The 15,920-nt window shown below is 27.4% G+C and overlaps 3 protein-coding genes across 5 annotated transcripts; 2 read left to right on the forward strand and 1 right to left on the reverse strand.

Annotated features, from left to right (window-relative positions):
* The first annotated feature begins 264 nt into the window (after positions 1-264).
* On the forward strand, positions 265-1,415 carry Unc50 (Unc50 RNA binding protein). The gene is made up of 3 exons (XM_070648383.1): positions 265-657; positions 719-1,075; positions 1,182-1,415. The coding sequence occupies exons 1-3, from the start codon at positions 342-344 to the stop codon at positions 1,322-1,324; spliced, it is 816 nt and encodes a 271-aa protein (XP_070504484.1). The 5' UTR covers positions 265-341; the 3' UTR covers positions 1,325-1,415.
* Positions 1,411-13,664, reverse strand: Sap47 (Synapse-associated protein 47kD). 3 transcript variants are annotated; one of them, XM_070648380.1, is made up of 9 exons: positions 13,116-13,663; positions 12,345-12,608; positions 9,799-9,878; positions 9,524-9,624; positions 9,323-9,463; positions 9,116-9,255; positions 8,931-9,052; positions 8,530-8,706; positions 1,411-1,734 (listed from the first exon to the last, which is right to left on the reverse strand). In XM_070648380.1, exons 1-9 carry the CDS (start codon positions 13,295-13,297, stop codon positions 1,637-1,639), a joined length of 1,305 nt encoding a protein of 434 aa, XP_070504481.1. In that variant the 5' UTR covers positions 13,298-13,663; the 3' UTR covers positions 1,411-1,636. The 3 variants fall into 3 exon arrangements, with proteins under 3 accessions (XP_070504481.1, XP_070504482.1, XP_070504483.1); XM_070648381.1 differs by lacking the exon at positions 8,530-8,706 and having other exon boundaries at positions 13,116-13,664; XM_070648382.1 differs by lacking the exons at positions 1,411-1,734; positions 8,530-8,706 and adding an exon at positions 7,323-7,571.
* Positions 13,665-13,755: 91 nt separating this feature from the next.
* Ice2 (Interacts with the C terminus of ELL 2) lies at positions 13,756-15,864 on the forward strand. Its single transcript, XM_070648411.1, has 2 exons — positions 13,756-13,882; positions 13,949-15,864. The coding sequence occupies exons 1-2, from the start codon at positions 13,857-13,859 to the stop codon at positions 15,771-15,773; spliced, it is 1,851 nt and encodes a 616-aa protein (XP_070504512.1). The 5' UTR covers positions 13,756-13,856; the 3' UTR covers positions 15,774-15,864.
* The last annotated feature ends 56 nt before the right edge of the window (positions 15,865-15,920 follow it).

Genomic DNA, 15,920 nt, shown 5'->3' on the forward strand with positions numbered 1-15,920 from the left:
TAAAAAATTGCAAAATTTTGAGCTAAAATGGAATATCCTAAATTCAAAATTTAACTGACAGTTACAGATTTTAAAATACCGATTTCATTTACGAAACTTCAATGTTGATCTTGCTTGTTCTTTAATTTTCTATGGTTTAAATAAAATATTTAAGAACATTTAAAACACTTTAATAAAGCCAAATTTAAAGTGATATGGATAGTATTTGAATCTTGTTCCACAAAAAAAAATCATACGTCATTGACAGAAAATTTGAACTGATTGTTTACAGTCGGTCGTCATCAATATAAAATTTAAGAAAAAAGTAAATTCAATAAAATTGAGAATTATAAGATACTATTATGAGGAACAACCAGTCGCCTACACCTAGTGAAAGTGGCTCAATATTATCCGCATATTCTTATAGGTCAGGTCGAAACTTACCGAGACCTGTGACATCAAATATGTGCACTTCAGCAACATCAAAAACACAGAAATATCTTCGTAGATTAATTAAATTTAAACAAATGGACTTTGAGTTTGCATTATGGCAAATGCTATATCTATTCGTTGCACCTCAAAAAGTATTTAGAAATTTTGGATATAGAAAAGAGACAAAGTCTCAATTTGCAAGAGATGATCCAGCGTTCTTAGTTCTTCTTCTTGCTAGTTTATGCTGTAAGTATTAATCATCAAAGATTTTACATGACTGCTATAAGTTTTTAATTTTTTCTTTCAGTTACATCTTTTGGATTTACCTTCCTATTTCATTTAGGATTTTTTCAAACGCTCTACTTCATAATGTATGTTGTCTTTGTGGATTTTCTCCTTGCTTCACTCATTTCAGCATCAATCTTGTGGGCGCTTTCAAATAAATTCATGCGAGAAGGAAGTTCTGAAAATGTTGAATGGGGATATTCGTTTGATGTTCACATTAATGCGCAATTTCCTCCACTCATTATCCTTCACTTTGTCATGCTTATTTTTTACAAAGTGTTATTTAGTCAAGAGTGGTTCATTGCCAGACTTTTGGGCAATACTCTATGGTTATTAGCAATAGGATACTACTCGTACATTTCTTTTCTTGGATACAATAGTAAGTTTATTAAATGCATATTATAATAATAGTAATCGTGAGTCACTCAAATTGAGATTACATTTTATGACTCAGTGGCTGAAAAATAATTTCTCATGTTTTGCAGGTATTCCATATCTTAAGAAATCGAGGACGAGACTTATATTAGTGGTGGTTCCAATATTTTTCCTTTTCTACTTAGTGACTATCATTATTGGATGGAATTTAAACATTACTTTAATGAATTATTATCACTATCGTGTGCTGTAAATTAAAGTAAAACTATTTTGCATATATTTAAAGTTATGTTAAACTAATATTAATATTTGAGACATGAATAAATTAAAAAAATTAAAGAGAATTTCGCAATGAGTAGTTATTTATTTCCTTTTATGATTAAATTTTGGATAGTCAAATAAGTTTAAAATTGTCGTTTATATCATTTGCACTGGAGTAACACTAGATAAAATGCTTGAGGATTAGCCAATAAATAAAATAATAGTATATTTAAATATAATTGGTGAAACAATTTTTGTTTTTGGAATGGTAAGTATATTATTGCCTTCATTCCATATATTCGTCTTATTTAAGATCCATGTCAAGTTCTGACTCATCAACATTCTGGTCGTCAACTACTTCAAAATCCTCAGCAGCCAAGTTCTTCTCCCACTCCTCTTCATCTGAAATACAAGCACACAAGTCTATTTTAAGTTTTGCTGTAAATAAGAAAATTTCATTATTTATGTTGCTGTCTGAACTTTCAATTCTAACCGCGAACAAGAAAAAATTGTGGATTTTTATAAAATGTCATCATGACAGCCGATCGCTAATCACTCGAATAACACAAACATTATTATGCATTCAGATAGCAACAATCATAACATATTGAAGCTCCATCATTTTTGCTCTATAATTTTTGTTTTTCTTTATTTCAATGTTTTTTGTCAGAGATTTTTCTGCATCATGCCCTTTCACGAGCAAATCTCTCATTCTCTTTTTTTTATTATAATGTGTCATTTATGTTAATGTTAATTTTTTTTCCTTTTTATATTCACTTCATTTCTTCCATCTTTGTTATATATTATAAACAACAGTTTAAACAGACAATCAAAAATTATAAATGTTTCATTGCGATAGGAGAGAACTTTAAGGATAGATATATATTGTGTATATGTCTATATAATTTTTGTTACTTTTCCTTTTCACATTTTGTTTTTTTTTTTTTGTTTTGTTTTAAATTTTTATTTTGAATGAGGTTTGATATTTTTTTATGTAGGAAAGAAATCAGGCAAGAATGACGGAATTAATCAACTGATTTTTTTAAGAAATGGAAATAAAGCTTCCTCGCCTCGTTACTAATTTATTCTCACGGATAACACAATGAATTTTATATCCTCAACCGTATATATATTTATTACTGTATAGTCCTCGCTTTTTGATATTTTCTTTCCATTTCATAATCAAACAAAGTAGCGTAAAGCTACGTAAATCATGAAGAATGAAGATGATTCTTTTTCGCCTAAGAATTTGCTTTTTCCTTTTTCTTGCCTAATTTAGGAATAAATTTGACTTCAAATTGGCGGAATAACATCGAATTTTTGTTGAAAAAAAAAATAGCATTAATTTTCTTTGCCTTAAGGAATTTTTAAGTAATAAAATTGGAAACGCGATAAACATAATAAAAAGAAAATTTTCAAATTTTATGTTTTTTGATTTCACTTTAATTAATTTTATATTCCCCCTTATAGTAATTTTTTTCTTGAATTAATACTATCATAATTTCAATAATGTTTCTTATTCATTATGTTTCCCTTTTGTCTAAATGATAATAATTTACTTTCATCACTAAACTAAATGATTATTTCTATCATTCTTTTCTTTCTTCGTTATCCCTATTCATCGTTTTTATAACAATAATAATTATTATTATTTAAGAACTTCCTTCACAGTATATCTTACTCAAAAAATTCTTTGCTAATCAAGATTATAAAAGTCATACAAACTAATTGACGAGAAGAATAAACGAAACATGATTCAAAATTAAATTATAGACGAGATTGATGGCGACATAGAAATGTCGAAATTAAGGCATACAATAATACTGAGGAAATGTTACCTTCAGATTATCCTGATTCAACTCAAAGTTTCTAATTTAAAACAATTTGGTTTTTCATTCATTCTCTTCATAATCAAAGACTTTGTATGACTTGATTAGTTTTCATAGGTTAATTTTTTATGGGAATTTGAATAAATTTCATATTATTTTATTTTTAAATTTAGGTATGTTAATATCGTTTGCATTGAAATTTTTATTCTTTTTAACCGTATTTTTAATACAAATCCGATTTTAATTTTGTTCTTTTTTAAAATTCCGTTTGTATCTAATGATGGGTCTGTAAAGAAAGCTTTCATCCATCCTTTTATATTTATCCTTCATATATTTTTTATGGCTTGTATAATTTTCTTTTCTTTTATATACAATGAAGATTTCTGTCTTTTATTTCAGAGTTAGAATGTGATCTGGCTTTAAAATCCTTCACTGAACTGACAACATACATACATACATATACATGTATTATTAATGTATCATTTCATGTTTCATGTGGGAAATTTTTTAACATCACATACAACGCGTATGAGAAGCTTAACCAAAATAATTAAAATTTATTGAGCTAAAGAGGAACAAAAAAGAAATTAGGCTATTTTTTCTTACATGAAGCTTCTTCATAATTTCTAATCCACTAACTCGATGTTATGGTTGATGCTATTTTCGACGTTAGGCTGATTGTGAAGAAGAAAAATGAAGGAACCACATGTATAGAAATATTATGTTGTCAGCACATCAGTGGAAGATTCCATTGAAAGCAATAATAGATCGAATAATAAATTAATGGATTAAAGGTACATATACAATTAATTAATTCATTAACTATTTATGCTATTAATTCCCTTTTCAATATGTATCTGCTTACTAATCTGCTTGACATGCACACATGTATAAGTTCAAAGCTCCACATTTAGAAGCTTTTTAGTTTCATTTCTTATCTTGTCTATAGTATGTATCAATCATTTATTTTCCCATATATCAAAGAGAGAAATGCACATAAATATTGGTGGGAATGTATGGTGTATAAAGATTGACTGAATAAAAGAAATATAATCTTTTTGAGTTTAAAACTCATAATTTCGCTCTTTTAATGTAAATACTGATTTTATATCATTGTTATTATATTATATATTTTTTTATCTAAAAATTATAGTTTTAAGTTTGTCCCTAAATATTTTTTTCCACTTTTGTAATATACTTTAGCATCCACATTTAATTTCATATGTTTTGAAATAAGCACAATATTTGTTTTGGCAAAAAAAAGGAACTTATTGACGTCAGGAAAAAGGTGTGTTTTTACAAACATATGAAATTAAATGTATGCGTCTGATTTCATATTTAATGACTAAAATGATCAATGATTATGTAATAAAAGTTTCATCATTTTATGATAAAGGATAATGAATATTTATTGTAGAGTGGTGGTTCCAAATAAAGTCGCGCGACACACAAGTATGGTATAAATATTAAGCAGATAGTACGAAAGACCAAATTTTCAACAAATCGTAACCCTTAAAAAATTGGAACTGTTTTATGTCTGACTATCATGACTTCTAAAAATTGTTTATTAAAAAAATTTATATTGGAATTTTTGTCGACTTAAAAAGTGCCGCGAGTAAAACAGTTTGAGGAACACTAAGGTAGAGGGAAGCTTTATGTCTGCATGAAGCACAAAAAAGTAAAATATTAAAAAAAGCTACCATTAATCAACTCAATGGTAAAATAATATTAAATCACATTATAATAATTATTCTTAAAATATTTCTACATTGTAACATTCATAAATTTCAACAAATTATTCGCATCTTCATACACATGTATTGGCGTTATCATTTATATACTCAGATTTTCTTTTCTTGCTAATTCATTAATCAAAACTATAATAATGATGAACATCCGATGTATAGTAACTTTTTCATTTTTTGCAAACATAAAGAACAACATTTCGCCACAAAAAATAATCAAATATTTCTTTATTGCTATTTTCTATATCACGATTTACTCAATATTTTTTTTTATCATTTTTATGTATTTTTTTGTATATCCATATTCATCAATAATGTGATGATAATATATCATTTTCAACTTTATATTGATTCTTTACATTAAAGGTATTCCAAAGACATAGATATTTGATGGAAATTTGTTTGTAATGATGAATATGTGTTGGGCGAAAATAAAGAAGCTTTACATAGATTAATAGAAAATTAGATTAATTGTTAATCAAATTTCTTGATTGAAAATTATGAATAATGTCAGCTCATTAACTTTAAAACTGAATATGAGAAATTCTTTGACTTCTTGCTCATTATGTAAAAGCGATTCATCATTATTAAAATCAAAATTTTTAACTAAAGGATCCGTTTTGTCGGTCAAGAAGTTTTTTTCTTCATGATAAATTAATTGTCAACACATAGAGTTCAATGTCTCATCGTAAAAGCCGGTTATTTTTAATTGAAAGTTGTAGAAATAAAAATATATTAGTTAACAATGTTTCAGTTTCATTTAAATGCTCTTTATAAATATTATTTTAAATACTTTTTCTTTAATCCTCATATTAAACTTTTACTGGTTATCTTTTTTTTTAAACGGAATTAACAAATTAATCTCTTTTATAAATTTATTTTTTAATGTAATCTTTTGTATTTTTTTAAATTTGAAAATTTACTTTTTTTGCCACACATATATTTTCTCATTCAAGATTATCTTTTATTAATTAATTAAGAACGGAATTTTCGAGAAAATTACACAATAGCCTAATAGCATTGTCATTTAAAATGTAATGTTAGTATGTATATTTTCTATAAATAGGTACATTTTTCTTACTTTCATGATTTTTTTTTCTTGTTAAGGATTAATGTATGCAAACAGGAATAAAAAATCTCAGAATATGCGGAAATCTGTCATAACACGAATCGAATTAATTGCTGTCAACCTACGTAATGGTTCAAATCATGAATATCAGCATAAATTTCCGACAATTATTCGAGATGAAGATAATTCTATCAATTTGAGATGTTGAATATTTGGTTAAACTCATGTCCATATGAAGGTGCGTGTTATTAAAATACTTTGAACATAATTGGAAGAGTGATAACGATAGTGATGAATTAATTGGAATTAATTGTGAAAGAATTTAATAACTCATTATTGGTTTCAACAAGTTTTCCATTTACTCTTCATAGTATTAATCCTCTTTAAGGGCATAACATTATTTATAATCTGTATAGTTCATTATAAATATGATTAATTTATGTATATATACGTGAAAAAAAATACGAGTTGAATGTTTATAAGAAGACAACGAATTCATAAATTTTTCAATGAATATTCACTTTCGAACACGGAAAGACGTTATATGATGAATATAGAGAATAAGAGCTTAATAAGTATGATTAGGTTTTGAGAGCTTTTTTTTCTTTTCCTCAATTTTCTCAACGATTATTTAAATCAAAAAAGTTCTTCCTCTTCTGATAATAATACTAATAATACACAATAATCGTAAGTAAGTACAGAATAAGTTATGTCAATCCTACTTAATGTTCTTGCTGTTCGTGTTTTATTTTTTCTTCAAGAAATATTTCTTATTTTAAGGTATGTATCTTTTGTTTATGTATGTATTGCAATAATATAGTATGAAGGGTCATAACGTGTGACTAAAGATAATGAATTTTCACAGGCACGGATAAATTTGCATCGCCCACAATCATCATTCTTATTTATTCATACTCTATGTATTTTTTTATGTAAGTATATGAGAAGACTCAAAGAAAAACAGAAGGAATTGTTGATATATACGGAAAGTTCAGTTTGAGGAGACGATGAAAAAATAAATAGGATTTTGTAAATTATCTAAATACACAAATTATTATTTTTTTCTTTGACGCGAGTAGATACTGTTTTTCCTTAAAGTTTTGATCTAATTTAACGATTTTTGTCTCTTTACTCTGCCCTCTGATTCCCTAATTTAATATGCGCATATAATGGAAAATTTTAAAAAATCCTCCCGTGCCTCTTTCAAAATTACTTTTTCTTATTCAAATGTTTTTGTGTTTGCCAGTTTTTTTAAGTATATAAACAAATGTACGTGGGTAGTCATTCTTATCAGACACAAATTATGTGTTTCATTTTAATTTCATTACATGTTTTATTTTTCGTTCATTTCTTTTGGTGAAAACTCTTCATTGTTTAAATTATCGCATATTCTGATAAAATTGAGTTACTCTGTAAGGTATTTTCATATTTTTAATTCTCTAATATTTCTTGTATGTGTGAATTTTTTTAGCAGACACTTTTTATAATTTATCGATGACGCGTAGTTTAAAGTTCTTATTGTAATTATTTTGCTAGATTTATATCTTATATATATGTTAATTAAGTTTATAGATAATATATTTTATGACACTTAAGCTGTTGTAATTATATCAAGAACACGTTTTCCCAAGTTAAGTCACGCCAAAAAAACAACAAAACAATAATAATTAGGAGACAATTATTGTTATTTTCAAGTATATTCATCAGGTTCATGAAAAGCGACCGATCGGCATGAAATTAAAAGAAAAGAAAAAGAAAGAAAAGAAGAAAGAGACAATTTGAGAAATTATGTGAGAAAAATAATTAATCGATAAGATGTTTTAATTGCAAGGTCAAAATTATATTGTAGTCATAATGAATCGTAGGAATATATATTACTTTGAACGTGATTTACTTCATATTTCACGGATATTATGCTTTTCTCATCTTCAAAGCATTATAAATCTCAGTGAAATAATCGATAAGACCATTCTTTGTGTGTCAACTTATAACGTCAACGAAGCTTATGATGAAAAATAATTGATCACATAACTATATATTTGTCAATCAAAAATTTTAATGCAAAAATCAAGATAAGAAATTAAGAAAAATGAGGAAAAATATAATAAAATCTTAAAATAAAGGAGAAACTTTCTCTTCTCATTAATAATAAAAAAATAAAATAAAATATACAAAAAAAAAAAAAATTAAGTTTTCAAAAATTATTAGTTATATAGTTCATTCAATGTAAAATCACTTCTTACATAGTAGTTACGTATATCAGAATAATTTAGGATGACATTTTCATATTCACACCAAATTTTTTTCTGTTCGCAATTAACATTGAGTTCCATACAGCGACAATCCCTTTTAATCAGTTTCCCAGAAAAAGGGTCAAAAATAAAAACTAAATTAAAAAGTCTTCAACTCTGACCCATATTTACAGAAACAAATCCATAAAAACAAAAATTTAACCGGAAAAGTTTTGTCAACGGAATTCAAATAATAAAAAGAAAAAATAAAATAAAGTAAATTCGCCTTTTAAAAGCTGGCGTTTCTCATGTTACATCCTTACCGCCAGATGTCTTTTCAGCTTGAAATGGTTTCTTATCAACAGTTATGTCTAGTTTCTCTTGAATACCTTTCACATCCTTATCATTTTTCGCCTTACTTTCATATGCCGCACTATCCACTTTTTCTTTATAATTTAAATCTTTTTTTGATGAATCTTTAAGGTTCTTTTCACCAGTAACTAAATTAAAAAGAAATGATAATGTTAACGAAAAAATAATGAAACTCATAAATCAATTCAAAAAAAGAATAAAGTAAAAGAAATGAAATTTAAAAAAATAAATATATAATATAAAAATTATAGACCCCTTTCCAACGAAACAGCCGAAATTAAATATATTCTTTTCACTAACTACATTCTATCAAATCTCAATCATTTTTTGAAGTTAGAAATTTAGACATTACCGTCATCATCATCTTCACGCTTTCCAAACGCATCGTCTGTTCCTAATGTTCCTAATTCGCCAGCTTGAACGATGAGTGAAACACGGTAGAAGTAGTTACGCCAGAAATTTTCTTCTGTAATTCTGTAATTTTTAGTAAGGACAAAAATATTATTTCAGCTGATAAAATTAAAAATAAATTTTTACATTTTAGGTACGAGATCGAAACGCATTTTTTCTAAAGAGGGATCCTCAGCCATCAGTGCAACTGCTGTTGGATATGATGTGTCATAGTTGAAATCAAAGTCACTGCCAGCAGGAGGAGCTCTAACAAAGTTTCGGCGATCCTATTAAATATAAAAAAAAAAATTAAAATAATATTATAAATTAATTTTAAAAGTAATTTTTATTTACGCTAGATAAGCTAAACACTTCTTCTTTAATTTTATCTTCATTTTTATGGCCGATCCATGGACATACTCCGGCTTCTGTATTTTTTCCTGATTGATCTTTAATGAATGCTTCTTGTTCTTTATTAAACTCTCCAAGTATAGGCTATAAAGTATGATCAATATAAATTTCATATGCTTTGATAAAACGTATAATTATTCTTACATTATGCTTTACGGTTTCTTTTATTTTATCTCCAGCCTTATTGACTACACCTGATAGAAAAGATCCAAATGATTTGGCTCCGGCAGTTACTTTATGTGTTACTGATTTACCGCAAAAAGAAAAAAGGTAGAAATGAATTTATTATCACGAATGATTTACAAGGAGTTAGTTTACAAAGGAACAAAAGAATTTTTATACACGCATGTTTGTTCAGAACGTGGAAGATGAATATATACTGAGAATTCCATTAATATTAATTATTTATCCAGCCTTACCATTCTCAACTGCACCAGATTGTTCTTCTGTCGGAGAGCCTTTCTCCGACACTGGACGTGAGTCAGCGCCACCTGTAGCACTACAAAAAGAGAGAAAATATTTTAATCCTTTTAATACACGATATGTCCCTTTATTAAGTAAGAAAGCACGATTTAATAATAAAAAAATTGTGAACCTTATTTCATCTAAAGCGAAAGAAATAAGTGAGTAGTAAGTAAAAAATCTGATAATGTTTTTTATATTAAAGATTTTTTATCAAAAGAAAAAAATAGTAATTAATGTATAGAAAGGATATAAAAATAGAATGAAAAAGTGAAAAATTGCACAAGGAATACACATGATTGTTCATTATTTGTGAAACAAGGTAACTATGTGTAATTTAGGAAATTGGTTAAAAATTTTGTAAATTGTCTTCCTTTGAACAAGAGTAATATTTCCTGTATGAACATACATCACAAACAGTAACAGTTTTTGTGAGAACAAAAAGGTATCAAAGTACATTCAGGATATTTTGTTTCATATTAACGAGAAAAGCATTTTTTGAAGCTTTAAGGGAAAAGATCTCTTGGATGTTTCATTTTTTTTGGGAAAAAAGTAGAATTTTTTTGATTGATTGCCAATTTGATAAGCTCTTTGATTCTCATCTTTTGACAAAATTGTAAGACAGAAAAGCATTGTCAATATAAATTCAAATCAGTTTGATCTCAATTGGTTGTTATTAGGTAATTCTTAAAAATTGAATATAGATTTATTTTTCTTATTGTTCAAGAGAAGAAAGACATCAAAGGACATAATTTATCCCTTGTGCTATTAAAAAATCATGACAATAATAATGGAAGGAAATGAAACAAACGAAATAATTGTGCATTCTATAGCTTAAGTATGAATATTTATAGAAATAGTGCTAGAATTCATCACATGTGATAAAAGGTAGATGTTCGTTAAATGGAATGTATTTTGAATAAGAGACTCTTAATGGGTAAAATGCTTGCTTCATTCCATCAATAAAAGAGAGAAAAAAATAAATAATTTTATGGATATATTTCAATGGAGATCAATGTCATTGCTCCATCCTAAACTCTACTAAAAATAAAATGAAAAACAGATTTTTTTTGTTGGTTTGTAATGAGATTTTTAATATAGATATAGATAGATATGTAAGTCAAAATGTGTGTTATGAGATAGACAATATGTATAAGCATTGGCCATATCATTCGTTTTAAATGAAATTCCATTATCAGAGAAGGTGAATGTGAGGCACATTTACACATACTAATTTTGCAATAGGATTCATATTCACTAACATGATACAGCACTATCTCTCATCTGTAACTAATTAAATAATTCACATTGCAATAAAAAAATCTAAAATCCTAACTAGACAATAAGTTCTAACAAAATAGTAATTATGCTTTATAAAATTAATGTCATGCAAAAAATGTTTTGTTAAAGTGAGTGAAATTTTAAAATAAAGTCACTGAATGATGTTTATGCCTAACATCATATTTTAAATACTTGTCAGAATGTGACAAGAGATGAACAAAATTGAGAAATTAATTTAATTTTGTGCACATTTATCTCCCTTTCACTCGACGTATTCGTCAGTAATAATGAGAAAGTTTTTTAAAAGGGGTACAGAAAGGCTAAAAATTAGATCTTTCTTCGGGTTTTTACAGTCTACTGCTATACATTTTTTAATATGAAACAAATATAATTTATCACAATTAAAGCTACTTAGGCCTTGCATTTGGAGCTACAAATTTAAGATTATTTCTTTAAACCTTCTTTTTATAAATAAACAAAGAATGAGAATTAAATATATCCAACATGCACGTCGAATAAAGGACATTTTAAAAATTTATTTGCTTTAAACGCTAATTTTAAGAATCTTCAAAAGAAATAATTTAATAAAATATAGAAAGTGCTGAAGAAATTTAAAAATGCACTGTGTACAATTTGGTGGAAAATGCAGCGTACATGATTCACGTCTTAAATTGGATTTCACTGTATATCATTCAGTGCATTTTATGAAAAGCAGCGTGAATGTGTTGAAATTTAAAAATTAAACATCAACATTTAATTTTATAAATTGTTATGCATAACAGAAAGTAAGAGAAATAGAGAGAGATGATAAAATATGGGAAAGAAAGTAAAAGAAAACAGATAACAAGGAGCTTACCCGTCCCTGATAATGGGTAGTAGAAGAAATGGTGGTGTAACAGACAGTTGATACAGTTATGGTTTATATATTTATATATATTAGATATATTATTTTGGTTCATTTTTTACAATGAAAAAAGAGGATGTGAAGCAAGTTAAATAATTCATATTTTTTATGTTTATATTATGTCATTTTACGTCAAAACGATAATATTCATTTAAAAAGAAATAAAACAAGAAAAAGAAGAAAAAAGAAGGAAAAAAAATATGTATTACGTTTATGACTCGAAGCTAAAAGACAAAGACCATAGACATATTTTTTTGTCACCGAGGAAAATAATATATACTAAGAGTACTCATAAAATGAAGGACAATTTCAACGAACCTTGAGCGGTCATCATCATCCTTTTCATTTGCAGTTTGTGATGGTTGAGCTTCTTCTGCTTGTTCTGGTGCTAATTCCAATGCTTCAGCGTCAGCTGGATGAGATTTTCTTAAGCCAGGAATTGATGGCATTGTAGGCATCGATACAGTTGGCATTGTGGGCATTGAAACAGATGGCATTGAGACAGTTGGAAGAGATGAAGGCAACCATCCAGATACTTTACCAGTTACGTTTGAAAACATTCCACCTGATGCTTTAGTTGGACTATACACGAAACAAAAAGAAAGAAAAAAATCGATTAGAGAAAAAAAAAATTGCGATGTAAAGTATACTCGATAGAGTACATAAATGTGTATATGAAGAGGAGGAAAAAAATGAATTGCATTGACACTCTTCATTTGTATATTACTTTTTCATTTTCCATTTTTTTCTTATGGATGCTTTTTTACGATATGCAATATCAACAAATATTGTATTCAATTCACACCACTTTTCTCCATATAACTCCTATCCCTTTTCTAGGATTATTGATTTATCGAAGAAAAAGCACATTCATGAATTTTCCCTTTACACTGAATGTCTCTCTCTTTTCATTTTATACTCTATTGGGGATATACACTTGATTTTGGTAAAAAAATGAACATATTTTTCATCAATAATCATCTTTTCATTTGACGGGAACTTTATAATACACATATATTGGATTCAAGTACATCCAATATGGTTGGTGAAAAAAAATGGATATGTAGTTTTGCAGTTGAAAAAAATTACCTTTGTTTCTCGCCACTTATGTTCTCGACATTGTTATTCTCTACACTTTCTATGACTGGAGCTGTTTCTTGTGGTTGCTGTCCTTCCTCAACTGGCTGAGTAGCTGTTGCTGGATTTTCTTCATTATGCTTTGAAAATAAGGACGACAGTGAGGATACTTGATTTGTTATTCCAGAGAACATTGTTAATTTTCTTTATCTTTATATAATTTCAATATATATTGCACTTATTCTAATGACACGATTAAACTATGCAATTCTTTGAAAATGAAAATTCCTTCAATGATTTTTCCTCCTTCTTTACGAGCTTTTTCGTTTTTTCACTTAGAAAATTTTTCTTCAGATTATTGATTTCACTAATTCAAGCTGATTCAACACTTTTCACTTGAAATTTCAATATCACTCCACTTTTAGATGGTCTTTATACGGTTTAACTTTCGTTTCTACTTGATTAGAGTGCAAATTACTGTGATAAGGATGCACAATTGTTAAAAATAATATTTGCTGCGTTTACAGACTGAAGATTTTTCTGTGTTTTTAATGCGCAGCCCAAAACCAATACAATCAAAGAGAGCTTTACGGCTGTGCGCTTGCGTTATCCCAGCTTGTAAAAATCTTTGAATGTTGATTGATATGTTGAATTTTAGTATTTTTGCACTAATTCTAAACTTCTTGCTGGGATTTGAAATGTTTGTAAACAATAAATGTGATTTTTATAATAAAATTTTTAAATAATTCAGAAATGGAGCAGTTCAAGCAATTAAAATGGTAAGATAATTATATTGATTATTAAAGAATATACACTAATTGATTTCTTATCGAAAATAATTGCAGGTCATGGCACAAATATGAAGAAGATAAGAAATATTTGCCGAGAGTTTTTAATTTTGAAACAATTAATGACAACGATTCTTTAACACGTAATTTAAATGAAATTCATACTTGTGTTATACCCGAACAAAGCGAATATCGAATATTTAAGACTCCGGAAGAAATTGCAGCCAACTGCTGTGAAGTAAACAGTTCTGAATTTGTTGAGTTAAAAGATCCACGAGTGAACAAATGCTCTAAGTTAGAGTCTTCCAGAGTAATGATTAAAGAGTACAGCTATCCGTCCGAGTTGAAAAAGAATGAGCAAATTATGATTTTAAGAAATTTGATAAGTGATACAATTCACAATCCAAAATATCTTCAAACTTCAATCCCATTAGAAAGGAGCATAATTCCTCTATCTAAAGAGTTGGAAGAAAATTGGAAAAAGGAAGCAAGTAAATTCAGTAGATGTGCAGAAATTTATTATCACCGACACATTACACAATTCAATAATCTAGTATGTGATAAATTCAAAGAGATACTTTTTGATAAATGGAAAAGAATAGAAGCTCAATTTCCGTATTTAAAATATAAAGCAATTACAATGATTGTCAGAAATTCATGCACAATGCCAGTGTCCAATATTAATTTTGAGCATATTGACAATACATCAGATAAATTTCAACATGAATTATATAAAATACCCGATGAATTATTTCCTAATTTACAAGATGTTTCTGTGGAAAGCATTAAATTATTCACGCATTTTAAAGACTTATTTTACGTGGACAATACATATAACACAAGAGCTGATATTCAGATCTCTTTAGACGTCCTTACTAAACTTTTTGTTGATGGAACTGAATTTAATACAAATTTCATTAATGAAAGTGGTATTACAAAATTTATACTGAATGAAACAGTACCTTTGAAGACAATAACTCAAAGTGATGCTTTAGAAGAAGCAATTAAGTTAATAATGCATTTCAATATTGAATGGCATAACGCAAGCAAAAATGTTGCTATAAATGATAGTAAGAAAATCGATTTCAAGCCAAATACAATAAATGAAACTATGTCAAAGATATTTAAAAGCTACAAAAAACATGCTGGCGCTAATAATGAGATTAGTTTATGGAAACTAGAAAAAAATGCACAGACATTATTGATTTCTATAAGCAACAATTCTTCTTATTATATAAATGATGAGACAAGAGCGATTCTATCTATTAAGTTTGAGTATCAAACAAATTTTGGAGCTGAACAAATGTCCAAAGAAGAATTATTAAATGAATGGATTCAAATTAAATTTAGCCTTAATACAATTATTATGCGGTACCGAATCAATGTAAAATCAATGGAAATACTTTCTGCTATTAAATTAAATATTGAAGATATAGAGAAAGAATTGAGAGAAATTTACAATTACGATCCTGGAGATTCAATGGACATTTTGTTTAATGTATTTAATTGCATACATAATTTACCTCAAAGCAGATACATTATTCAAGGCATACGAAATGACAAGGAATGTAATAAATTGGTAGTATACAAAGAAGTAGAAGAAAATGGGAAAATTGTAACGAATGATGAAGAATTTAAAATAATAGAAAGCTTTACGAGAAAATGGGTTCCTATAAGTAAAACTGTTACATTTTTACATCTTAATGAAGAACTTGCACCATGCTGCTTCTCTTACAAGTCATCCAGGAAGATTTCTTATCCTGCATCAAAGAATAAAAATGTTACTAAGAAAAAAGCTATCGAACATAAATTACCACAGAAGACTAAACTTCAAAGGAAACGTACAAAAAGGAAAAAGAATAAAGTCACTCAAAAAGCTTGAGCTATGATGCTGAAAAAAATCTTAACGACTTTATGAAATTTAAAAAAAAAAAAAGTGAAATAAAAGTCCCCCTTATATTTGTGTAAAGATATTTTTTATTATGTTCATTCTTATTTCGCATAAATTTCTTTAGAATATTTTTTCATA

Source organism: Chironomus tepperi, unplaced genomic scaffold (assembly GCF_022539635.2).
Source record: "Chironomus tepperi strain 1889 unplaced genomic scaffold, CSIRO-AGI_Ctep_v1 contig_398, whole genome shotgun sequence".
In the NCBI taxonomy this organism is placed as follows: Eukaryota; Metazoa; Arthropoda; class Insecta; order Diptera; family Chironomidae; genus Chironomus; species Chironomus tepperi.